The following is a 27434-nucleotide window of genomic DNA, read 5'->3' on the forward strand; positions in this document are numbered from 1 at the left end:
ATCACATGATTTTCCGCCCAGCGAAAAGTCCTTGCAGTTTTTGCCATTGCCCTCCTGCTTCTTGTGCCGCCCTGTCTATTTACGTGGGCGACTGCCGTGATGTTTTTCCCACTGGATCAATACCGGCTGACCTTGAAGCAGAGGTCTTGCTAAGCTTAGAGTATTATAAATTTACCCTTAGCTCCAGTATATTTATGTGGAGAAAAGTCTCCAGACTTGATCACACTCCCTGGAAATTTTTTCCTTGTGTGACTGCTCCCCAGCCTCTCGGGCTGGCCTCCGTGGTCACCAGCATCCAATCCTGAATGCCGAATCTGCGGCCCTCTAGAAGATGAGCACTCTGTAACCACCACAGGAGAGACACCCTTGTCCTTGGATATAGGGTTATCCGCTGATGCATCTGAAGATGCGATCCGGACCATTTGTCCAGCAGATCCCACTGAAAAATTCTTGCGTGAAATCTGCCGAATGGAATTGCTTCGTAGGAAGTCACCATCTTTACCAGGACCCTTGTGCAATGATGCACTGATTTTAGGAGGTTCCTGACTAGCTCGGATAACTCCCTGGCTTTTTCTTCCGGGAGAAACACCTTTTTCTGGACTGTGTCCAGAATCATCCCTAGGCACAGCAGACTTGTCGTCGGGATCAGCTGCGATTTTGGAATATTTAGAATCCACCCGTGCTGTTGTAGCAGTATCCGAGATAGTGCTACTCCGACCTCCAACTGTTCCCTGGACTTTGCCCTTATCAGGAGATCGTCCAAGTAAGGGATAATTAAGACGCCTTTTCTTCGAAGAAGAATCATCATTTCGGCCATTACCTTGGTAAAGACCCGGGGTGCCGTGGACAATCCAAACGGCAGCGTCTGAAACTGATAGTGACAGTTCTGTACCACGAACCTGAGGTACCCTTAGTGAGAAGGGCAAATTTTGGACATGGAGGTAAGCATCCCTGATGTCTCGGGACACTATATAGTCCCCTTCTTCCTGGTTCGTTATCACTGCTCTGAGTGACTCCATCTTGATTTGAACCTTTGTAAGTGTTCAAATTTTTTTAGATTTAGAATAGGTCTCACCTAGCCTTCTGGCTTCAGTACCACAATATAATGTGGAATAATACCCCTTTTCTTGTTGTAGGAGGGGTAATTTGATTATCACCTGCTGGGAATACAGCTTGTGAATTGTTTCCCATACTGCCTCCTTGTCGGAGGGAGACCTTGGTAAACCAGACTTCAGGAGCCTGCGAAGGGGAAACGTCTCGACATTCCAATCTGTACCCCTGGGATACTACATGTAGGATCCAGGGGTCCTGTACGGTCCCAGCGTCATGCTGAGAGCTTGGCAGAAGCGGTGGAACGCTTCTGTTCCTGGGAATGGGCTGCCTGCTGCAGTCTTCTTCCCTTTCCTCTATCCCTGGGCAGATATGACTCTTATAGGGACGAAAGGACTGAGGCTGAAAAGACGGTGTCTTTTTCTGCAGAGATGTGACTTAGGGTAAAAACGGTGGATTTTCCAGCAGTTGCCGTGGCCACCAGGTCCGATGGACCGACCCCAAATAACTCCTCTTCCTTTATACGGCAATACACCTTTGTGCCGTTTGGAATCTGCATCACCTGACCACTGTCGTGTCCATAAACATCTTCTGGCAGATATGGACATCGCAATTACTCTTGATGCCAGAGTGCAAATATCCCTCTGTGCATCTCGCATATATAGAAAATGCATCCTTTAAATGCTCTATAGTCAATAAAATACTGTCCCTGTCAAGGGTATCAATATTTTTAGTCAGGGAATCCGACCAAGCCACCCCAGCTCTGCACATCCAGGCTGAGGCGATCGCTGGTCGCAGTATAACACCAGTATGTGTGTATATACTTTTTATGATATTTTCCAGCCTCCTGTCAGCTGGCTCCTTGAGGACGGCCCTATCTATAGACGGTACCGCCACTTGTTTTGATAACGTGTGAGCGCCTTATCCACCATAAGGGGTGTTTCCCAACGCGCCCTAACTTCTGGCGGGAAAGGGTATACCGCCCATAATTTTCTATCGGGGGGAACCCACGCATCATCACACACTTCATTTAATTTATCTGATTCAGGAAAAACTACGGTAGTTTTTTCACATCCCACATAATACCCTCTTTTGTGGTACTTGTAGTATCAGAAATATGTAACACCTCCTTCATTGCCCTTAACGTGTGGCCCTAATAAGGAATACGTTTGTTTATTCACCGTCGACACTGGATTCAGTGTCCGTGTCTGTGTCTGTGTCGACCGACTAAAGTAAACGGGCGTTTTAAAACCCCTGACGGTGTTTCTGAGACGTCTGGACCGGTACTAATTGTTTGTCGGCCGTCTCATGTCGTCAACCGACCTTGCAGCGTGTTGACATTATCACGTAATTCCCTAAATAAGCCATCCATTCCGGTGTCGACTCCCTAGAGAGTGACATCACCATTACAGGCAATTGCTCCGCCTCCTCACCAACATCGTCCTCATACATGTCGACACACACGTACCGACACACAGCACACACACAGGGAATGCTCTGATAGAGGACAGGACCCACTAGCCCTTTGGAGAGACAGAGGGAGAGTTTGCCAGCACACACCAAAAACGCTATAATTATATAGGGACAACCTTATATAAGTGTTTTCCCTTATAGCATCTTTTATATATTTCTAACGCCAAATTAGTGCCCCCCCTCTCTGTTTTAACCCTGTTTCTGTAGTGCAGTGCAGGGGAGAGCCTGGGAGCCTTCCCTCCAGCCTTTCTGTGAGGGAAAATGGCGCTGTGTGCTGAGGAGATAGGCCCCGCCCCTTTTTCGGCGGGCTCATCTCCCGCTCTTTAATGGATTCTGGCAGGGGTTAAATATCTCCATATAGCCCCCGGAGGCTATATGTGAGGTATTTTTAGCCAAAAAAGGTTTTCATTTGCCTCCCAGGGCGCCCCCCTCCCAGCGCCCTGCACCCTCAGTGACTGCCGTGTGAAGTGTGCTGAGAGGAAATGGCGCACAGCTGCAGTGCTGTGCGCTACCTTAAGAAGACTGAGGAGTCTTCTGCCGCCGATTCTGGACCTCTTCTCGTTTCAGCATCTGCAAGGGGGCCGGCGGCGAGGCTCCGGTGACCATCCAGGCTGTACCTGTGATCGTCCCTCTGGAGCTAATGTCCAGTAGCCAAAGAAGCCAATCCATCCAGCACGCAGGTGAGTTCACTTCTTCTCCCCTAAGTCCCTCGTTGCAGTGATCCTGTTGCCAGCAGGACTCACTGTAAAATAAAAAACCTAAGCTAAACTTTTCTAAGCAGCTCTTTAGGAGAGCCACCTAGATTGCACCCTTCTCGGCCGGGCACAAAAATCTAACTGAGGCTTGGAGGAGGGTCATAGGGGGAGGAGCCAGTGCACACCACCTGATCCTAAAGCTTTACTTTTTGTGCCCTGTCTCCTGCGGAGCCGCTATTCCCCATGGTCCTTTCAGGAACCCCAGCATCCACTAGGACGATAGAGAAAAGTAATTAGAAGCCTTACTGTAGGACTTAGTGTGTAATGGGCATTACGGTGTGTGGCATAATGTATCACGGACATTGCGGTGTGTGTCATAATGTGTCACGGGCATTACGGTGTATGGTATACTATATCGCGGGCATTGTGATATGTGGTATAATGTCTCAGGGTCATTGCAGTGTGTGGCATAATGTATCACGGACATTGCGGTGTGTGTCATAATGTGTCAGGCATTACGGTGTGTGGTATACTATATCACGGGCATTGTGGTATGTGGTATAATGTCTCAGGGTCATTGCAGTGTGGCATAATACATAACGGGCATTGCGATGTGTGGCATAGGGTATAACGGGCAGGGCATTGCGGTATGTGTCACAGGCATTGCGGTGTATGGTATACTATATCACGGGCATTGTGGTATAATGTCTCAAGGTCATTGCAGTGTGTGGCATAATGTGTCACAGGCATTGTATGTGCTATAATGTATCGGGCATTGCAGTGTGTGGCATAATGTATCACGGACATTGCGGTGTGTGTCATAATGTGTCACAGACATTGTATGTGCTATAATGTATCAGGGGCATTGCAGTGTGTAGCATAATGTATAACGGGCATTGCGATTCCTGTCATAATGTGTCACAGGCATTACGGTGTGTGGCATAATGTGTCACGGACATTACGGTGTGTGGCATAATGTGTCGGGGGCATTACAGTGTGTGCATATTGTGTCGTGCATTATTGTGTGCGGCATAATGTCTAAGGGCCATTGCAGTATGTGGCATAATGTATACTGGGCATTACTATAAGGAGGAAAAATGACAAATAATGTAAGGGGCATGAATCAGGATTATTTTTCTTTCCTGTGGTGGCCAACGTATGGGCGTGCAGGTTGCAAAACTGGGGTATAAGGTAGTCTTTTCCTGCAATGCCACGCCCCTTTATGCAAAACCACGCCCACTCCAACAAAACCACGCCCCTTTTGGGGCGCGTGCGCGCCTTCGGCGCGCGCATATTTATCCCTTTCTTGCTCCCAATTATGGAGCATGAAGGGGGGGGGGGGGCGCCGAAGAATTTTTTGGCTTGGGGGAGAAAAATTTCTAGTTACGCCACTGGTATGGACTCCCTGAAAACCCCTGCATAATAAAGAGGCAGTTTAAAAATAAAATAAAAAAATTATAATTATAAATAAAGGGTATAGAGGTTGCAAATAGATCTTACGGCAAGGATAGCAGTGTCTGCATCTTGTAGCATGGTTCCAGTTAGCTGCATACGTTCCGTCACTACAGGGCTTGCACAGTGTGACTGAGGAAGCTGAACATTTCTCCTTTATGTAGTAACCTGTTGGAATAAATCAGTCAATTACTATCCAGTAAAATACACTCTCCTGCTATGTAATACCGCATCAGTATTTCAATATATATAGCAATTCACTGTTTTCTTTTTGTACACATTTTCTCTTCCTCCACAGCAGTGCAGTGCTCCTTCCTAATATCCTATATGCAGCACAGTACTGCTTCCCAATCATATATCCCTCCACAGCAGTACAGCATAGTACTCCTTCCCAATATTCTATCCCTCCACAGCAGTATAGCACAGTACTCCTTCCCAATCTTCTATCTCTCCACAGCAGTACAGCATAGTACTCCTTCCCAATCTTCTATCCCTCCACAGCAGTACAGCATAGTACTTCTTCACAATCTTCTATCCTCCACAGTAGTACAGCATAGTACTCCTTCCCAATCTTCTATCCGTCCACAGCAGTATAGCACAGTACTCCTTCCCAATCTTCTATCTCTCCACAGCAGTATAGCATAATACTCCTTCCCAATCTTCTATCCCTCCACAGCAGTATACCACAGTACTCCTTCCCAATCTTCTATCTCTCCACAGCAGTGCAACACAGTGCTCCCTCCTAATATCCTATCCTCCAACAGCAGTACAGCACAGTACTCCTTCCCAACCATATATCCCTCCACAGCAGTACAGCATAGTACTCCTTCCCAATCTTCTATCCCTCCACAGCAGTATAGCATAGTACTCCTTCCCAATCTTCTATCTCTCCACAGCAGAACAGCACAGTACTCCTTCCCAATCTTCTATCCCCCCACAGCAGTACAGCACAGTACTCCTTCCCAATCTTCTATCTCTCCACAGCAGTGCAACACAGTGCTCCCTCCTAATATCCTATCCTCCAACAGCAGTACAGCACAGTACTCCTTCCAACCATATATCCCTCCACAGCAGTACAGCATAGTACTCCTTCCCAATCTTCTATCCCTCCACAGCAGTATAGCACAGTACTCCTTCCCAATCTTCTATCTCTTCCACAGCAGTATAGCATAGTACTCCTTCCCAATCTTATATCCCTCCACAGCAGTACAGCATAGTACTCCTTCCCAATCTTCTATCCCTCCACAGCAGTACAGCATAGTACTCCTTCCCAATCTTTTATCTCTTCACAGCAGTATAGCACAGTACTCCTTCCCAATCTTCTATCTCTCCACAGCAGTACAGCACAGAACTCCTTCCCAATCTTCTATCCCTCCACAGCAGTACAGCATAGTACTCCTTCCCAATCTTCTATCTCTTCACAGCAGTATAGCACAGTACTCCTTCCCAATCTTCTATCTCTCCACAGCAGTACAGCATAGTACTCCTTCCCAATCTTCTATCCCTCCACAGCAGTACAGCATAGTACTTCTTCACAATCTTCTATCCTCCACAGTAGTACAGCATAGTACTCCTTCCCAATCTTCTATCCGTCCACAGCAGTATAGCACAGTACTCCTTCCCAATCTTCTATCTCTCCACAGCAGTATAGCATAATACTCCTTCCCAATCTTCTATCCCTCCACAGCAGTATACCACAGTACTCCTTCCCAATCTTCTATCTCTCCACAGCAGTGCAACACAGTGCTCCCTCCTAATATCCTATCCTCCAACAGCAGTACAGCACAGTACTCCTTCCCAACCATATATCCCTCCACAGCAGTACAGCATAGTACTCCTTCCCAATCTTCTATCCCTCCACAGCAGTATAGCATAGTACTCCTTCCCAATCTTCTATCTCTCCACAGCAGAACAGCACAGTACTCCTTCCCAATCTTCTATCCCCCCACAGCAGTACAGCATAGTACTCCTTCCCAATCTTCTATCCCTCCACAGCAGTATAGCACAGTACTCCTTCCCAATCTTCTATCTCTTCCACAGCAGTATAGCATAGTACTCCTTCCCAATCTTCTATCCCTCCACAGCAGTACGACATAGTACTCCTTCCCAATCTTCTATCCCTCCACAGCAGTACAGCATAGTACTCCTTCCCAATCTTCTATCTCTTCACAGCAGTATAGCACAGTACTCCTTCCCAATCTTCTATCTCTCCACAGCAGTACAGCACAGTACTCCTTCCCAATCTTCTATCCCTTCACAGCAGTACAGCATAGTACTCCTTCCCAATCATATATCACTCGACAGCAGTAAAGCATAGTACTCCTTCCCAATCATATATCACTTGACAGCAGTAAAGCATAGTACTCCTTCCCAATCATATATCCCTCCACAGCACTACAGTATAGTACTCCTTCCCAATCTTCTATCCCTCCACAGCAGTACAGCATAGTACTTCTTCACAATCTTCTATCCTCCACAGTAGTACAGCATAGTACTCCTTCCCAATATTCTATCCGTCCACAGTAGTATAGCATAGTACTCCTTCCCAATCTTCTATCTCTCCACAGCAGTATAGCATAATACTCCTTCCCAATCTTCTATCCCTCCACAGCAGTATAGCACAGTACTCCTTCCCAATCTTCTATCTCTCCACAGCAGTGCAACACAGTGCTCCCTCCTAATATCCTATCCTCCAACAGCAGTACAGCACAGTACTCCTTCCCAACCATATATCCCTCCACAGCAGTACAGCATAGTACTCCTTCCCAATCTTCTATCCCTCCACAGCAGTATAGCACAGTACTCCTTCCCAATCTTCTATCTCTCCACAGCAGAACAGCACAGTACTCCTTCCCAATCTTCTACCCCCCCCCCCCCCCCACAGCAGTACAGCATAGTACTCCTTCCCAATCTTCTATCCCTCCACAGCAGTATAGCACAGTACTCCTTCCCAATCTTCTATCTCTTCCACAGCAGTACAGCATAGTACTCCTTCCCAATCTTCTATCCCTCCACAGCAGTACAGCATAGTACTCCTTCCCAATCTTCTATCTCTTCACAGCAGTATAGCACAGTACTCCTTCCCAATCTTCTATCTCTCCACAGCAGTACAGCACAGTACTCCTTCCCAATCTTATATCCCTCCACAGCAGTACAGCATAGTACTCCTTCCCAATCTTCTATCTCTTCACAGCAGTATAGCACAGTACTCCTCCCCAATCTTCTATCTCTCCACAGCAGTACAGCACAGTACTCCTTCCCAATCTTCTATCCCTCCACAGCAGTACAGCATAGTACTCCTTCCCAATCTTCTATCCCTCCACAGCAGTACAGCACAGTACTCCTTCCCAATCTTCTATCCCTCCACAGCAGTACAGCACAGTACTCCTTTCCAATCTTCTATCCCTTTACAGCAGTATACCACAGGGATCACTGCGAGATCCCTACTTCTGCACAGCTTTCTCTGCCCCTGGTGATCAGCTATGTGTGTCCGATGCTGATCACTGGTTAAAATAAAAAAAAGGGAAAAAAACAAAACATACTTACCAGTCCCAGGAGCCGGTGATCGGTGCTCCGGTGCGGGATTCCTGTCCACGGGAGCTCCTGTGCGCTGCTGTGACCCCTGTTGCAGTAAAGTGATGCTGCAAAACAGCAGCTCACTTTACAGCACTGGCGGTCACAGCAGCGCACAGGATCCGATGCCCGGCAGCCCTGCAGGAGCAACGATTACCGGCTCCCTGGACTGGTAAGTATATTTACCGTGGGGGAGTTTAGGTGCGATGGGGGGTTCGACCCAGCGGTGATGGTAGCAGCAATGTCGGCGGTGGCGGCGCATGCGCAGCAGGACATCAGGGTTTTTTCCCGAAAAATACCCCAATAGTGTTGCTCGCAAGCTCTGTCCCTGCATGCGATAATTGATACATCCGTGCGATGTAAACAATTATCGCTCTGCGGATTGGATCAATATTATCACATGCCATCCGCATCCTTGAGATGCAGATGGTGACAAATCGTCCCCTATGTCCCCAGGGCAATTCTAAGACAATGGAATCATTGCAGCCGACATCCCACACATTTCACTAGGAAGTCATAGTCCTCCAGGAGTCTGCGGGAACCCCCTAAGATTCTCCTAACCTTTAGGAGCCCACTCAGTTCCTGCTGATAGATATCTTCCCTGGTTCCTGTTCTGTTTGCTCATAGATTGAATGTGACCCTCAAATCCATATTACTCGTGACACAGAGCTGCCCTCTATAGCGCAGGGGCAGATTTACTAACGGGCAGTTTGTTGACCGTTACTTTGAAATGCTGAACAAGCCTAATTCATCCTTATTACAGTCGCTCCTTTAACTCCATAGGTCTAAGTCGTCCAATCAACAGCAGCGTCGACAAACCGATTTTGAGTAAATTTACCCCACAGTCTTTTATTCCACCTGGACCCGGTCCCAGCCTCTAACACAGGCAGATCCGGCCTACAACGGGAATGTCAGGCAGCAAACTTCCCTGTGGCAAATCTTGCGGAATCTACCCCATTGGAGGACCTGATGCTGCTAAGAACTGACAATATATGGTTTTATGTGTTCAGACTCGTATATAAACTGTTTATGGCAGTCTGTATGAGGAGGAGGAGGAGCAGGGCGTCATTACGTTTCTTCCCTCAGCCCAGGCACGCCCCTGCACTCGGGAACATTTCACAGTTCCTAGAATTGAAGGCCAAACCATAAAGTAGAAGTGGAGGTTTCCCCTTTGAGACTGCTCCATCCTCTAAGACGTCAAAGTAAACGCTGTAGTAGATTTATGACTCTCAGGAGGAGATGTATCAAGCCTTGGAAAGATATAAAGTGAAGACGTTGCTCAAAGTAACTACTCTACTTTATCTCTCTCAAAGGTTTGATACATATCCCCTTCGGTCATTCTTACTTCCGGAGTAAACCTGTCCTTGTAGTGGAGTATTAGGGACTGTCAGTCACTGCCTTGCCCAGGGAATGAGGAAGTACTGTGACTGCACACACCACACGGCTGACGCCCAGATATGGCATTAGCCAAGCATCTGAGGAAAGGGTCATCAGTACCCAGTGTTACATCTGGTTATATGCGTCATGTTCCTTGCATTTCTCTGTACTGCACTGCGGAACTGTTGCTGCCATATAAATGACGTGTCAGAATAATAAGCCTAAATTCCATGTTTGATTGGTAATTCAATCATTAAATGTGCAGTTTAGGGGCAAAACCAGGGCAATCCAGTGTGGCGCTGCTGGCATTCTGACGCCAGTGCCGTAAGTAGACATTTTAGCGCTGTGTGCAAATAACAGCTTTTGCGCCCCCATATACAAAACGGGGCCAGTGCGCGCTTAGGCGCATGCCAAAAATATAGGAGTGTGGTTTCATTGGGAAGGGGCGTGGCCACATAGCTCCCTTTTACACATTATGGCAGCAGAGCCCCCCTTTATTTACACCTTAGGCAGGCAGAGTCCCCATTTTTTACACATTACAGCAGCAGAGTCCCCCTTTTTACACATTAAACAGGCAGTCACCTTTTTACACATTAAGCAGGAAGAGTCCCTCTTTTTTGCACAGTAGGCAGGTGGAGTCCTCCTTTTTTTACAGATTACAACAGCAGAGACCCCCTTTTTACACATTAGGCAGGCAGAGTCCCCCTTTTTACACAAGAGACAGGGACAGTGAGTGTGTGTGTGTGTGTGTGTGTGTGTGTGTGTGTGTGTGTGTGTGTGTGTGTGTGTGTGTGTGTGTACATAAGTATTATACTTACCTGTGACCAGCTGGCAGGCATCTCCTCTTCTCCTTCCTGCTTGAGTCCTCTCCCAGCTAGCAGCTGCTCGCGGCACAGGGCAAGGCGCATGGCAGAGACCGAGTAAGCTAAGGTCCGAGAGACGTCTGATCCGGCATCCAGGGCTGTAAATGGCAGAGGAGGCAGATACTTGGGAGTTGGCGGCTGCCGTAGCGCTCCCGAGTCACTTGCAGAGATAGCATTGGCAGGAGACAGGTGGCGGCGCCGGCGGGACTCGGAGACCCAGTGAGCAGTGACTGCCCGAGATAGCAACCATGCGGGGGGTAATGCAGCGTTCCCGAGTCCCTTGCAGTGGCGAGAGGCTGGCGGTGCCGGCGGGACTCAGGGTGAGTAGTGACTGACTGGAGATGGTGCGCCTTCAATATATTTGCGCTGTGGGCAAGGCACATAATCAGCGAGGCCCTTGCAGAGGCAGCGGCAAGAGGCAGGCGGCGCCGGCTGTACTCAGGGTGAGTAGTGACTCACTGGAGATAGTGTGCCTTCAGTGCATTTGCGCTGTGGGCAAGGCACTATTGGCACACACGTAGTTACGGCCCTGTCTGACGCTGTCACAACTGGGCATTGCCCCTAATTTAAGTCAGGCATAGCGGTGATGTTGGATGGATTGGATCGATTTTTTGATTGTTCTGCGTTTGCGTGTTAAGTCGCACCTTGCACGCGTCCAGGTTCTGTGTGCGCAGAGTCACATTTGCCATTCAGGCACTCATAAGAAAAAGAAAAAAAAGTAAAGGTTTCCGCAGTTAACTTTATATTATAGCGTATGTGCGCTGTGATACTGGAGGGAACAGACACAGATTATGGTCACCCTCTTCTCCTAGAGGTACAGCGTCACAGCCCACACCTGCGACACATTTCCTCAGACACAGCAATACGGTGTCTTACCTGGGGGGCAGCGAGCACAGCACTTATCCATTTCTTCTTCCATGTACTGCTTCTCCTCGCATTGCGGCTGCTCTTCTGCGTCTGTGAACTGTATGGAATAAAAAGAAACTATCAGCCAATATTCACGAGGATGCAACATATCATGCACAGTGCCTTGTGCCTCGGTGATGTCACTAGTCATAGCATGGGTGAATATCACGGTGTGATATGCAGCTGTACTAAGTGGGCCTGAAGCTGAGATGGACTGTCGCCTGTTGACAGTGCGTGTTTTGCGTGATTTCTCACTAAACATGTTCCGGTATTAAGCGTGCGCAAGTATGGGCGACGCAGAGTCATATAAATTTCAGTTGCATCTGCACTAGCAACAGAATCTTTGTAATTGGTCGGTAAGTGGGTGTTCTCGTGTAAGTTCAGTTAGAGGATGTTGACGCAACTGTGGCTATACAAAGTTAGATAAAAGCGTAAATGCCATTGAAAGAGGACTGCACTACTGAGTAGACTCCATGTATTGGGAATCCCTTCCCTACAAATCCTGCAATTGCTCCTGCCTAGGCTGGTGAGCTTATGACTCCATGCTCTGCTCAAGCTCCGCTCCATCCACCAGTGTGTATAACAGTGAGTACAGCATCTGCTGGTGTTTACTGAAACTCTGCCACATCATCTAACCCTACTGTAAAACACATTTCCATTTGAATGACAGGCAGAGGCGGTCGCTGGGCGGGAGGGGGCGGCACGGCGACGTTTGGCCGCCCTTTCTGGGGCACAGTCCGGACAATGCAGGCTTGGCCAGACTGTGCGGGGGGCGGGCCGCAGTGCTGTGACCCAGGGCAGCAACAAGTAACTCCTGGCTAGCCGCAGGAGCTAGCTGTGCGATGCTTTTGTACTTGTGCGGGGAGTAGGGGGCGGCCAGACATGCGGGGCGGACTAGCCCTGTGCTGTGCGTCCCCCCATATGTCTGTGTCAGTGATCGTAGCTGTGATCAATTTAGCACAGCTACGATCAGGTCGGAATGACCCCCACAATGCAGAAGTGTCTACTGACAATTGGTAATATACTCATCACTCTTCGTTGATTACCACGGGCAAGTTACAAATAAAACCATTAGGAGGGTAGAGGAAGGAAGTATAGAGCAATTTGTCACCATGACATACCAATAATAAGAGCTGTCAGCAATTTTTGTCACCAAGTTTTGTATCAGTTACTTCCCTTTTTCCCAAACATAACTAACTGAAAGGAAAGTTAGAAGGGTGTAACTAGAGGGTAGCACATAGCTGCCTATCCTCCTGCATTCTGCAGGAGACTCCCTGAAATAGTAACAATCTCCCTCACTCCCTGAATAGACCAGCAATCTCCCTGATAACACCTAATCCCCATTATGTAGCTGTTACATTCTTGGTATAAAAAATAAAATAAAATCAGAGATACAGTACATGCATTTAAATGGGATCATCAGTGGCATTTCTCTGCATTGGCTATAAGGCGTAATGATCCCTATGGCTACAGTGCATCTGGAAATTATTCACAGCACTTCACTTTTTCCACATTTTTTTATTTTACAGCCTTTTTCCAAAATGGAATAAATTAAATTTTTCCCTCAAAATTCTACACACAGTGGCCCTCATTCTGAGTTGTTCGCTCGCATTGCACACGCTAGGCCGCCGCCCTATGGGAGTGCATCTTAGCATAGCAGAATAGCGAACGAAAGATTAGCAGAACTGCTAATAAATAATTCATTGCAGTTTCTGAGTAGCTCCAGACCTACTCACAGATTGCGATCAGCTCAGTCCGTTTAGTTCCTGGTTTGACGTCACAAACACGCCCTGCGTTCGGCCAGCCACTCCCCTGTTTCTCCAGACACTCCCGCGTTTTTCCCTGACACGCCTGCGTTTTTTAGCACACTCCTGGAAAACGCTCAGTTACCACCCAGAAACGCCCCTTTCCTGTCAATAATTCACCGATTAGCAGAGCGACTGAAAAGCGCCGCAGAATCCACAGCAAATCTACTAAGTTTTTAGTTAAATAACTAAGCGCATGCGCCCTGCGTACCTTGCGCATGCGCATTTTGCAACAAATCGCAGCATAGCGAAAATCGGCAACGAGCGAACAACTCGGAATGACCCCCAATATCCCATAATGACAATGTGAAAAAAGTGAGATTTTTGCTAATTTATTAAAAATAAAAAACTAAGAAATCACATATACATAAGTATTCACAGGCTTTGCCATGAAGCTCAAAATTGAGCTCAGGTGCATCCTGTTTCCACTGATCATCCTTGAGATGTTCCTGCAGCTTAATTGGAGTCCACCTGTGGTAAATTCAGTTGATTGGACATGATTTGGAAAGGCACACACCTGTCTATATAAGGTCCCACACTTGACAGTGCATGTCCGAGCACAAACCAAGCATGAAGTCAAAGGAATTGTCTGTAGACCTCCGAGACAGGATTGTCTCTAGGCACAAATCTGGGGAAGGGTACAGAAAAATATCTGCTGCTTTGAAGGTCCCAATGAGTGACGTTGGCCTCCTTCATCCGTGAGTGGAAGAAGTTCGGAACCACCAGGACTCTTCCAAGAGCTGGCCGGCCGTCTAAACTGAGCGATCGAGGGAGAAGGGCCCTAGTCAGGGAGGTGATCAAGAACCCGATGGTCACTCTGTCAGAGCTACAGCATTCCTCTAAAGAAGCACAACCATTTTCCAGAAGGACAACCATCTCTGCAGCAATCCGAGAATCAGGCCTGTATGGTAGAGTGGCCAAACAGAAGCCACTCCTTAGTAAAATGCACATGGCAGCCAGTCTGGAGTTTGCCAAAATGCACCCAAAGGACTCTCAGACCATGAGAAACAAAATTCTCTGGTCTGATGAGACAAAGATTGAACTCTTTGGCGTGAATGCCAGGTGTCATGTTTGGAGGAAACCAGTGACCGCTCATCACCAGGCCAATACCATCCCTACAGTGAAGCATAGTGCAGCATCATGCTCTGGGGATGTTTTTCAGCAGCAGGAACTGGGAGACTAGTCAGGATAGAGGGAAATATTTAAAAAATTTAGTGACTCCACATGGCGCTTCAGAGACAAGACATAAATAAATCGTGCTTACACAATACGAAATGAATGATTCGCATCACACAGGTGGGTATAAATGGCATAAAAGGATCAACACTGAAAATATAGAAAACAAACAGGCATAGTGTAACCCTGTTGGAAAATAAATGGTATTTTTATTTTTTGGTCCCACTCACATAGAGATGGTATAATATTGCATGTAGAAAATCAAAAATTTCTGTAGTTCTTGTTGGTATGACAGGTTAACTTCATAGAAGCTTTCTTATTCATATACCTCTTTAAAAAGAAATGATAGTGATAGTGCAACACTATCTATGACTAAGACAAATGATTTAATGAAATGCACTCACAAACATCAAAATGAAAACAACATATAATCATGTGCTGAAGGAATTTCCGTGGAATGGATAACTGCAAGATGAAACCTCAGGGTATAGTCACCAAAAGTCCCGGTAACTCCGGCGTCCCCACCAGTCCCAAATCACAACTCCGATTCCTTAGTCCTCGTCCAGCACAGACTCCCTGCTTAAGCGCTTTCGTATCTACGTCCATCCTCAGAAGCATAGGGAGCTACACTAAAAGTTCCTCCTTAAATACCAATGTAATTGGTTCATTAGAAGCACCTGCCGGTTTCAACAGCGTTTTTCCGGAAGTGACGTCACCGGATGTGACATATCCGGATACCAAGAAGCGTTCCACGACCAGGTGATTGCGTTCCACCGCACCCTCTTCATAAAGCATCAATGCACTCCAGGAAATGATGTATCCGGATACTAGTATGCGTTCCACTTTGCGGTGTTTGCGTTCCACCACGGAATCTCCGGGATATAATCAGTCAGTCCATTAAATATGTAAACAAAGCCAGAAATATATCCAAAATGACTAGATACATGATAATAATTGAGTAATCAAAAACATGACTTGAAACAATGACAATAAAAAAAGGAAGAATAATAGGAGATAATAACAGAGAAACAAATATTGATAAAATCCATAAACATAAGATGTCTTTTAAAGATAAAAAAATGTTGATAGTTAAAAACCATCACCAATGAGAAATTGATAGAGATGGGAGCCATATAAAGATATTAAAATATTAAAACTAGTAACAATAATAATTGAAAACAGTAAGATATCGGAGGCCCTGAAGCTGGACTATAAAAACCACTTAAGCTCAAAATCACTATTGAGTCCAAGAGGAACCAAAGTTTTTAATTTTATAGATCCATTCCATTTCTGTTTTTGAAAGGACCACCTCAATTTCCTTATTTCGTGGTGTGGGATTAACTGTTTGTATCCCCCAAAATGTTTTGAAATAAGTTGGATTAGATTAATGTTTTTGTTTAAAATGTTTAGGGACCGTATGAGTCTCAAGACCTTTTTTAACATTATTAACATGTTCATAAAGTCTCGTTTTTCAAATTACGACTAGTCTTCCCAACATAAATTCAACCACACGCACACTCTAGTGCATAGACTCCTCAAGTTGCAAGTAATGAAGTCCCGAATAGGGTAAGTATTACCATTAACCGTGAATTCTTTAATTTTACCCGGCTCTTTGGTACATTTGTACATTGCACAAAGCCCACACCTATAAAACCCTTTACTTCTTATACTACTTCTTTTAGTGGTTTCGATAGAACTGTGGACTAATCGGTCTTAGGTTCCTGGTGCTCAGAACAAGGGAGATGTTGCGTAGTGAGTCCTGAGCACCAGAACGTGACGCTGAAACAAGGTGTGGTGTGGAAATAGCCCCTAGCACCCTACCTCCGTTGTTTCACCCGTGTGGTCCGTTCACGCCTGAGTGACTATGGTTTCTTGGGCCCACGGCAGCCGCATTTGATGGGCGGATTAGGTCTGCCCAACTCCGATGCCCCCAGGTCTTAGATTGAGACAAGGCATGAACCGAGACAGGATAATAACAAGGGGACCTCTAGCTAAAACAAACAGAAGGCTAGGGGCTACTAACAACCCTAAACCTAAATATATGTGCGGCACGCCGCCAAAGGAAAAGGACAACAAAGGAAATGCTGTCCACTCGCCGACACAATACCGTTGTGTACCGGCGGTGACAGCACAAGCAGAACCCTCTGCAAAACACCAGAAACAAATTATAACCAAAGAATACTGCGGCCTGAGCCGACGGACGCGGCAAAGCCGCTACTCGCGGAACCGGTACAAATACTGGCAAACGGACAGGAACCCCCAATGTAGCTGACACAGACTCTCAGAACTGGAGGACAGGCAGAATCCCAAACGACAGATCGGTGGACACCAAGAAGCCAGATATTCGACCAGGCACAGACAAAGCCACAGGACTCCTGGACAGGAACGCTTCACGGCAGGACACAGGATCAGACACTGGAATCGACACTGGAATCGACACAGGAACCGACACTCAAAGCAGCTAGACAGACACTGCTAGACAGGAGCTCAGGAACTGGCAGGGACTAGCTCAGAACTCAAGAACTCTGGAACCCAGGAAACCTGGAAATCTGGAAATATCACCATCGTCTGTGAATTGCACTGAGCCAGCATATAACAGAGAGTCTTAATTAATTATGTCGTGCAGCTGCCCTGTTGCACAACTGAGAGGTGCAATCAACAGACAGGTGAGGCTGAACACATGGGAACAAGCTGCAATCACACAGACTCACCACTGGCAGCAAACAAGAATCTTCTTAAACCAGAGCAACGGGAAATCCTGGCCTGCAAGACTACTTATAAACATAAAATAGGAATGAACCACTACCTGTGGTTCATAACAATCGGTCCTTCAACGACTTGGACCTTCTATAAATAAAACTAGGTTTAGCGGGTAATAAGCCACCCAAAATAAGATCTTTAATTAAGACAATGTTTTTTTATGGTGGTTTCTATTTCCTTATGTTGGGAATTAAAATTCGAAATAAAAGACCACTTAAAATTATCTTCCTTAGGTTTCCCATTCTTTTTACCCCATATCAAGTCACTTCTGTTGGTACTGTTTACTTTATCCCAGGCTTTTATTAATAATTCCCTAGAATAACCTTTTTCAAGGAACCGATCAGTTAATTCCCTCGATTGTACCGAACAGACCTCAGGGTAAGTGCAGTTGCGTTTAACTCTTAAAAATTGACTATATGGTATTCCATCGAGCCAATGCTCACGATGTTGGCTAATGCGTTCGATGAAACTATTAGAATCAGTCAATTTTCGATATAATTTGGTCTTTAAAGATTCATTTTCTTTATAGTTACATAAATTAAGATAAGTGATTTCTCTCTGGCTTCTCATCGAGGTCAGTTTAATACTGAATGTGTTTCTTCCAAGGGAGTCAAGGAAAGAATTCAATTCCTCCACACTGTCCTCCCACACAAACAGTATATCATCAGTGTAGTGACGCCACAGCACCAGTCCCGCCCCCAGAACATCTCTAGGCCATACTACAAGGTCTTCCCAGTATGCCATAAAGAGATTTGCGTAACTGGGAGTGAACCTGGTGCCCATGGCAGTCCCCACCCGTTGGAATTAATAGCTGCCATTGAAGATAAAATAATTATTGAGTATGAACCTGACACCTTCTCGAATAGAATCTTTCAGGTCACTATCATAATCAGATTTATCAAGGAAATATGAGATTGCCTCTAACCCCTTCTCTTCATCAATGATTGTATACAGTGTGGATATATCCGCACTCACAAGTGTATAATTATCCTTCCAATTGAAATCTTCTAACAAGGTTAACAATTGTCCTGTATCTTTCAAATAGGATTTTGTTTGCTTAACTAAAGGTTGAAGATAGTGATCAATAATCATTGATAGATTAGAGGTTACGCTATTAGTCCCCGAGACTATAGGTCTCCCCGGTGGATGGATAGGGTCCTTATGGACCTTTGGTAAACAGTAGATGGTTGGAATGGAAGGTTGTTTAATATTAATAAAATCAAATTCATCCTTGATTATAATCTTTTTCAATAAATCCTCAGTGGTCAATCTAAGTAATGCCTCACTGATCTTATTGGTGGGATCGGATTTTACTTTAGAGAACGTTATACCATCACCGAGTTGACGGTCTATCTCTGCTATATAATCCGACTTGTCCATAAGGACAAGCCCTCCGACTTTATCGGCGGGCTTGATAATCAGATCAGTATCTTCTCTAAATTATTTCAACGCTGCCCACTCCTTTTTTGTAAGGTTACATTTATTTCTTGTCTTGCGTAGAGTCTGTTCGACGTCATCTATAGCAAGTTTGTTGAAACAATCAATGAAACTTATGTACATGTGATTTCTTAGTTTTTTCTTTTGAATAAATTATCAAAAATCTACAAAACAACTTTTTTCACGTTGTCATTATGGGGTATTGTATGTAGAATTTTGAGGAAAAAAAAATATTTATTCCATTTTGCAATAAGTCTGTAACATAACAAAATGTGCAAAAAAGTGAAGCGCTGTGAATACTTTCCAGATGAAAAATATCAGTGTCTTTTCTTCAACAAGTAGATCAGACTAACTTTGGGGCTCATTTACATTTGGATGTAAGTCATTTTTATGACACGCCTCTCAGATGTAGCCGTACACGTCCGCGCTGATAGGTGTTACTTTCACACTCTCCCTGACATGCTTTTTCAAAAGTAGGAAAGTATGTGTGACCCCTGTTCCCGCTCACGTGTACAAGGAGAGTACACATGTGCGGGAACAGGGGTCAGGAAGGGCAGAACAAGCAATGACAGTAACGCTAATGTTTGTATAAACAGGTCTGAGGGTCCCAGTCTTTTCTTAGTGAGGGCCTGATGAGTGCCCATGGCCCCAACATGATGAGGATGTGATGTTTGGTCATGCCCAGGTCCATCTTAACAGCAGTGTAGGCCCCTGGGCAAAGCAATGTACTGGGGCCCAGACGCGTCACCGGATGTGGCGACACCTGGTGCGTACTCGCGGCAAAAGGGGGTGTTGCCATAAAAGGGGCATGGCCTCACAGGATCATCACTCCGGGAGGCGGGCTCGCAGCAAAAGGGCGTGTCTGTACATAAAGGAGGCATGGCCTCGTGGGATCGTTACTCCGGGGGGGGGGGTGTCCAGCATCTCCGGAGATGCCGATCTGTAGTGGGTTTCCCCTGGAGACAGCCTTCCAGTGCTGTCAGATCCTCTTCTATGACAGGAGCCAGGTGCTGTAGCAGACTTTCACACTGCAGCACCTGGCTCCTGTCACTGCGGAGGAGCCCACATTTTGGTGTCACCCCTTCCAGGCGTCACACCCGGGTGCGGGCCGCACCCGCCTTGTGACGCCACTGCTTGGGCCCCTGCCCATCCTCCAGCGGTAGGGTTGGGGGGTGCTATCAGCGGCAGCTTTGATGTTCCACGGGCGGTAGGGGGTGTTCTATCTTCCGCTCAGCATGTAGGACCTGGAGCAGTCATTACTCCTTTACTGCACAGATGGTGGTAGGAGGCAGAACACTAAACTGTAGAAGGGGGCATTGGGCTGAATGAAGGGACCCCGGTACATGACTTCCAGGATGGTAGGGGGTGTTTAATACGCAGGGGAGGGGTGGATAGTGGAGTGGGCTTAATTTTCAGCATTTTCTGGTGGGAAGACCACTTACTTGACTGCAGATATCTCCATTTCCTGGAAATAGATTTCTTAGCTTTTCAATGGATAACAAACTAGAGAGTCCCACCTTTCAGGAGATACTGGGGACTTGGGGATCTGGGATCAGGAGCCTGAGCAATCCACAGACGAAACTATAAAAACTGCATACCAGGTGTGTGGAGCTGGAGCAAAGAACAGCTGCTGGAAGGCTGAAATCCCTGGTTCTGGGCATAGTAGAGACAAGCTGCCAGTGTCCACCGAAAGGAGAGAGTCCCAGCTTTTGGAGTATATGCTCAGAAAAACTCTAAGGGGGTATTCAATTAAGTGTCCTTTTTTTCTACTGGTCGAAAAAACGGCACTAATTCGACACAGGGTATTCAATTGCTGGCATTTTTGCCCATTTTTTAATCCATTTTCGCCCATGCTATTTAATTTGTTTTCGTGTCGAATTGGCATGGGGGAAAATTGCGCCAATCTCAGGCAAAAACGCCCGTGAATTCGCCAAAACACATGTATCAGAGGCAAATTCACTGATACACGTGGTTTTCGCAAGTGCCGGATGTTTTTCGACCAGTCGAAAAAACGGCACAGGCATTGAATAGGTCGAATGTAAGTTCAACCTAAAATCATGTGAAAAGTGCAGTTTTTTCGACTGGTCAAAAAAAGTCACTAATTGAATACCCTCCTAAGTCTAACAGAACCCGAGATATGTGGCTGGGAAGAGCAATTACCAGGCTTGGATGGCCAAACACTGCTTTGAAATCAAATATCTCTGGTTCCCCAAGGATGATTTAAAAAAATCTGGTACCCCTGAAAAAAGGGGACCCTCGGGTATCAGCCTATGGCCCTTATACTTCTGAGGACCTTGGGTAACTGCCCTTTGAGCCCATACAAAAAGTCCTGGTCATGCCTCGAACAAAACCAAACACAGGATCTCCCTACTCCCCTCTCCCAAATGTTGAGGTATGTGAATTTGGATTCAGTATTTTTTACCGGCTGGCCGTCAATATCCCGACAGAGGCATCGCGCCCGCCAGAATGTCATGGACACCCACGAGTTGGAATAATCCTGGTGCTCCGGGATTCCGTCTAGTGGGATTGCAGCAAATTAAACGCATCCCGTGAATATCTGTCTGTATCCTCCCAAAACATTTTACCTATTCTTGTCTACACAGCCCCCCCAAATTATGCTGCAACTTCCCATACCTCTTATGTCGCTTCTGTATTGTATAACAAAACTTTATATATATATATATATATATATATATAAATGTTTTTTTACTATTATTATTTATGCTTTATGATCCTCCGTGGACCAACAACCACCGCAGAGAATGCGAGCTGCTTGTGCAAATCCCTTTCTGCTCTTGTGTGCTGTAACATCCACTGGCAAACACTGGATTTCTAGAGGGGGGTTTCTAAATGCAATCTACAATCTTCCACTCTGTCGAACATGGAATAAAGTATTAATATTGAATACTATAGATGGTTTATTATAGGCTGTATGAAACATACTGTATTTAAATAATATAAATAAGATAAGTGGTCAGGAAAAGGTTAAACATACCATAATAAATAAATAAATACACAAACATAATAGAACCAGTACTGCACTTTCTTAACACACATTCTCCCAACTCATAGTAAGGCTCCAGTCTCTTCTCCCTGGTAGCTGCTTTCTGGTCCAGTGCACTGATTGAGAACTCAGAACCACACACAGTAAATTTGGTAGAAGAAACTGCTACCAGTGGGCATATGCAGCAGCTCTGCTCTGTCCCTTACACTGCATTATGTAGCTGCAGCCCTAGTGATTGTATTATATACCATTGCTACTGTTTTCATAATTTGAGCCATTTGCCAAGAGGAGGGGGGTTTCCAGGCAACCGGAACACCCCCCCCCCCCCCCCCCCGCGTTTGCCTATGACATAAGTCATTAATACAATAACAAACCACAGAATAATCCCTGCGACATCTGTTTCTGTGTAATGCATCTGCCTCATTTCCCTAACAGGGGGATTTTCAAGCATCACAGAGATGCAGCATGACAGGGCACCTTCCATATCTCGCTGCATCGTCTTAGGGGAGACGTCAGTATTTCTCTAGATTTAACGGTTGAATGAAACACTATCGGCTTCTCGGGTTCTGAGTATGAAAGCACCAACCTGACAGTGCGGTATGGTTTTCCTCATCATTCTCTTTATCAGTACTGGAACAGGAAGCATGAAGAATACAGAATACAATGACCAGAAGAGCGATTGTACTTGGCTCACTCTTATCTTTGCACAGGTGGATAGTCCACATTCAGTACTTAATTTAAGGCAATTCGCAGTGCTAATTATTAACTCAGTGTCATTTGCTTATATTTAGGGGCCGATTTATCACCATCCGCATCTGAGGATGTGATGTGATAAAATCAACCCAATCAGCAATACGATAATTGATTACATTGCATGGATCAGTACTGGAATTATCGCATGCAGGGACAGAGTTTTGTAAGAAAGCTCTGTCCCTGCAAATGCCCTCCGCAACATTATCGGGGTATTTTTTTCACAAAAAATACCTAGAGTATGTGCTGTGCATGCGCCACCGCCACCCACCGACATCGCCCCTGCGCCACCACCGCCCCACCGCTGCTCATACTTCCTACACCCAGGGATCGGTGATCGGTGCTCCGGTGAGGGCTGACGGTCATCGGGTCCTCCTTTGCTGCTGCGTGAGCCCTGGTGCAATAAAGTGATGCAGCTTACCTTACAGCACCAGAGGTTACAGCAGGAAGAGGATCCGATGACCGGCAGCCCTCCCGGAGTATAAATCAATTCCTGGATGTAGGTGGATATAATGTTTTTTTTTTACATTATTTTTTTCACAGTGATCAGTTTGTGTGTCCATCAGACTTAGGGCGGGATGCACATAACATATGCGATCAATATCGGAATGCGGTGACGGAGGCCCCCCGCGATACCTGTGAGGTGGTGTGCGGGAGGTCTCCGTCACCTGCCCAGGATCTTCAACTGCTCCCCTGCCAGGAAGCAGGCAGCAGGCTGTCCCCAGCGACTCCTCTTCCCCCCTGCAGCCAAAAGGACCTCCGGCTGCATTCCTAGGGTGAGGAGATTACCTTCTGGCTCCAGGCTTCCTGGAGGAAGGTATGCCGGGAGGGAGGGAGGGGGGGGGGGGGGGGGGTCGGCGAAAACAAGCCCATAGGATTCTACAGGGTATCGCCATCCAGAGATGCTGATACCCTCATCGGCGAAAACGCGGCGGTCGGGTGATAGTACATTTGAAAATGCAGTAAAACCCCCGAAAACAGGGGTTTTACAGCATTTTTTCTTTAGTACAGCCCGCCCACACAGAGCTGATCACCCTGGCCAGGTCCCGCACAGCTTTCTCTGTCAGCAGGCAGAGAAAGCTGTGCAGGAGGCAGCATATCGCAGTGAACCCTGCGGGGTTTTTTTTTTCTTTGTACATTTATTTGAAAATACATTTGGCCAGATCGCATTTCCTATTATAAGAAAAATGAGAAAGAAAAGGTTTGGAGCAGTTTTTCACGAAAACTGCTCCAAAAGCCCTTTAATACATTCAGGTGATACTAAAATAATGTGAAAAGGGTGTGAAAACACTTTTTTTCACATTATTTTAGTCAATAAAAATGCTTAATAATTCTGCCCATTAATCACAAGGCTTCAGAAGACATATCAGTCATTGCCACTGTAATTGAGAATGCTCCATTTCATACCCTCCAACATTTAACACATAAAAATCGGCACAAATGCGAAAAGGGTGTGTGGCCACGGGTAAATGGGGCGTGGCCACGGATAAATGAGGCGTGGCCACGTCCCTTTTCCTATACTTTCAATGGAAGTTTGAAGAGCCAAAAATCGGTACAGACCATAAAAAAAGGTACTGTACCTGACATTTTTTACACCTGAATTCCTTAACTCATAAGATTCCCCCAATTCATACCTGCCTACTATCTTATCTCCCTTCAGATAATCCAGCCAGCAGGTGTAGAGAGTGTGGCAGCGCGTTTCACCTCATCACAGCTCCATCTGCCCGTTTCACCAGGGGAGTGAAGTAGATACGGGAGGTTTCCCAGCTTTACCAAGAGATCTCCCCAAAATTCACCTCTCTTCTGCAGCCATGTAAGCTTGGCGAACAAAACTATTTGCCATTGTAGTTGTTAATGCAGCTTTAATTTACAACCATAAAAGCATGATGCAGAATTTAGGAGGTAAGGATATGGTTGTCCAGTAACCAACGATTAGTAGTATAGGAAAAATACTAGTGGAAAAATGTGGTACAGCATATATACTTAATTATATATTTAATTTTCATTCCTTCCATTCGGACGAAGGTATGAAAAGATAATTTCCTCACATACAATATTGTAATAACCAGCAACGCTGCATAGAACAGCTACTGTGTATATTAGTCTATGGAAATACATATATTCTGTACATTTACAGGGGTCTATTCATGCAGCAGTTAAAAAGAGTGGAGAAGTGAGCCTGTGGAGATGTTGCCCGTGGCAACCAATCAGCAGTGACGTAACATTTATAATTTGCATACTATACAATTGCACGGAACAGCTGATTGGCTGCCATGGGCAACTTCTCCTCAGGCTCACTTCTCCACTCTTTTCACTGCTTCATGAATAGATCGCGCAGTTTGAAAGCTATAACTACAGTAATTAGGACACTGCGCAATATTACTAGCAATATGGAAAATTTCATATGTTTCATGGGATCTGTTTTCCTGATGTTTTCACCAGGGAAACGGATTATTCAGCTTCTCTCATTTTATCAAAAGGTTCATACTGGAAATCTGAGATTTCTTTCAGGATAATCATGGTGTTAATTGTCTCCCCATCTGCATCTATGGAGACTCTCCAGCTGACTCTGCTTTTCATCCAATAGCTAATCTCATCTCAGGAAGGCATTAGCCATACCTGGTAATGTGGGACCAGCAAAGCCGGAGAGGCTTCACTCACTGGATCCCCTCCGGGGCAAACATCTCTGTGCATGCGCGACAACTGGGGCTGCTGGTTCCCCGGAATAATAAATAGCCGGGAACCGATTTCTGTATCGCTGCCCCATGCATAGACAAATGCAGGGGGGGGGGGGGTTCTGGTTGCCCGAAACCCCCCCTCCTCTTGGCAAGCGGCTCAAATTATGACAATAGCAATAGTATATAACATGATTACTAGAGCTGCCGACACTACATGGAGTATAAAGGACAAAGCAGAGCTTCTGCACATGCCCAGTGGTAGCAGCTTCTTATACCAAGTTTGCTGTGTGTGTGTGTGTGTGCATCTGCATCCTCAATCATTGCTCTGGACCAGAGAGCAGCTACCAGGAAGAAGAGACAGGAGCCTTACCATGAGGTGGGAGAATGTGTGCTTAGAAAGTGCAGTATTGGTTCTATTATGTTTGTATATTTATTTATGATAGTATAGTTCACCTTTTCCTGACCACTTACCTTATTTATATTATTGAACTATGTCTGATACAGCCTATACTATAGACCACAGTTTCTCAAACTCGGTCCTCAGGACCCCACACAGTGCATGTTTTGCAGGTCTCCTAACAAAATCACAAGTGAAATAATTAGCTATTCCAGTAGTGAGAGATTGTGTATTGTATTTGGAAATCCTCCTCTAGAAATCCTGCATTTGCCACTACCATGCCACTTAACCCAAGAGAGCCCTAAGGGGTATATATTTATCAAAACAGATTTGGTGGATATCCCGTTTTCAGGGGGAAAGCCACAAATTTCCAGCATCACAAGAATCTGCTGCTGTTCACCGGTTCTCTCTGGGGGCTGCTAAATTGCGAGATCCCTCTGGATCACTTACCATCAACCCTCACTGATAGCTGCATACGTGCATAAGGCCCGCTGGGTCTGAATCATACTTGCCTACCCTCCCGGAATGGCCGGGAGGCTCCCGAACATCAGGTGACCCTCCCGGCCCCCCGGAAGAGCAGGCAAGTCTCCCGATTTCAGGGGTCACCCCTGCCTGGCTGCCCACTTAGCGAGTGAAGTGGGCGGTCCGGGCAGGCGATGACGCGATTCTTGTTGAATCGCGTCATCATAGCCATGCCCCCTGCTGTATAAATGCCGGTAATTGCGGCATTACACAGTGGGGGGCGTGGCTTACATGACACGATCCAGCAGCCACGCCCCGTCCCGCCTCTGGTCCGTCCCGCCTCTGGTCTGCCCCCGTCCCGCCCCCTCTTCACCTCACTGCCCGCCCCCCTGCTGAGCCGAGCGGCTGCTCTCTCCCGGAGAGAGCAACCCAAAAGTCGGCAACTACGGTCTGAATCAAGAACCAAAAATATACCGGTACAGTAATTATCACCGTGGTCCAATCCTGCGCTGGGCAGGGCCTGCTCGCAAGCTCTGTCCCGGCACCCAACTGCAATTTACAATACTGCACTGCGATCATCTCAATTGCATAAAAAATGTCGGATGTACAGTAATAAATATATACCCCTAAATGGCTAACGGAAATGACCATTTAACTACACAGTGTTTCTGTAATGGAATGTTACACAACTCATAAACACAAGTTGGCAGAAAGTCAATTATTTCTACTGCAATGTGTGCTGGATGATATTTCACTTCCTTATTCCAGGTGGTAACGTGCAACTTGTTGTGACCTCAGATTTCATACCAGTAATAATATCACATATGGTGCAACTCAGGCACGGAACACTTTACTTTCCAGCTAATGTGGAACTACAAGTGTCAGTATGTAAGGCATGCTGGGAGATGTAGTGACACAACAGCTGGAGAGCCATTGGCTATCTTCTGTTTGTTATAGGGATTTTAGCTGATCTAGGGGGAGATGTTTCAAAGATAAAGTGGAGAGAGATAGTGGGGGATATTCTGACCCGTTCGCTCGCTGCTTTATATCGCAGCCGAGCGAATGGGTCCCTACTGCGCATGCGCATGCTATACAGCCAAAGGCCGTAGCAGGGCTGCGATCGCCTCTGCCTGATTGACAGGCGTGGCCGGACCGAACGGGGGGCGGGCTGCAGCGGCTGCGTGACGTCACACGCAGCTGCAGCGGGCCGTGGAGCGATGAGTAGCTCCCGGCCAGCATGCTAAAGCTGCGCTGGTCGGGAGCTACTCTTGAAGTGCAAAGGCATCACCGCTGTGCAAAGCCTTTGCACTTCTGCGGGGGGGCCAGCACTGACATGTGGGGCGGGATAGCCCAGTGCTGGGCGTCCCCCCGCATGTCAGTGTGAATGATTGTAGCTGTGCTAAATTTAGCACAGCTACGATCATCTCGGAATGACCCCCAAAGTACCAACCAATCAGCTCCTGGCATTTTTCAAACACAGACTATAAAATGACAGCTAGGAGCTGATTGGTTAGTATTTGACCTCTCTCCAAGCTTTAAGACATTTTCCCCAAACTAAGGGGTCTATTTACTAAGC

At 46.3% G+C, this 27434-nt stretch overlaps 1 protein-coding gene across 2 annotated transcripts in view; it reads right to left on the reverse strand.

Moving 5' to 3' along the window:
- Nucleotides 1-27434, reverse strand: part of LTBR (lymphotoxin beta receptor) — a 218580-nt gene that overhangs the window by 41974 nt on the left and 149172 nt on the right. For both annotated transcript variants that reach the window (XM_063962419.1, XM_063962418.1), the window contains 2 exons: nt 11360-11447; nt 4719-4838 (listed from right to left, as the gene is read on the reverse strand). In XM_063962419.1, the coding sequence (XP_063818489.1) occupies nt 4719-4838; nt 11360-11447 (208 nt within the window). The remainder of the gene's footprint in view (nt 1-4718; nt 4839-11359; nt 11448-27434) is intronic.

This window comes from Pseudophryne corroboree, chromosome 3 (genome assembly GCF_028390025.1).
Source record: "Pseudophryne corroboree isolate aPseCor3 chromosome 3, aPseCor3.hap2, whole genome shotgun sequence".
NCBI classification, from domain to species: Eukaryota; Metazoa; Chordata; class Amphibia; order Anura; family Myobatrachidae; genus Pseudophryne; species Pseudophryne corroboree.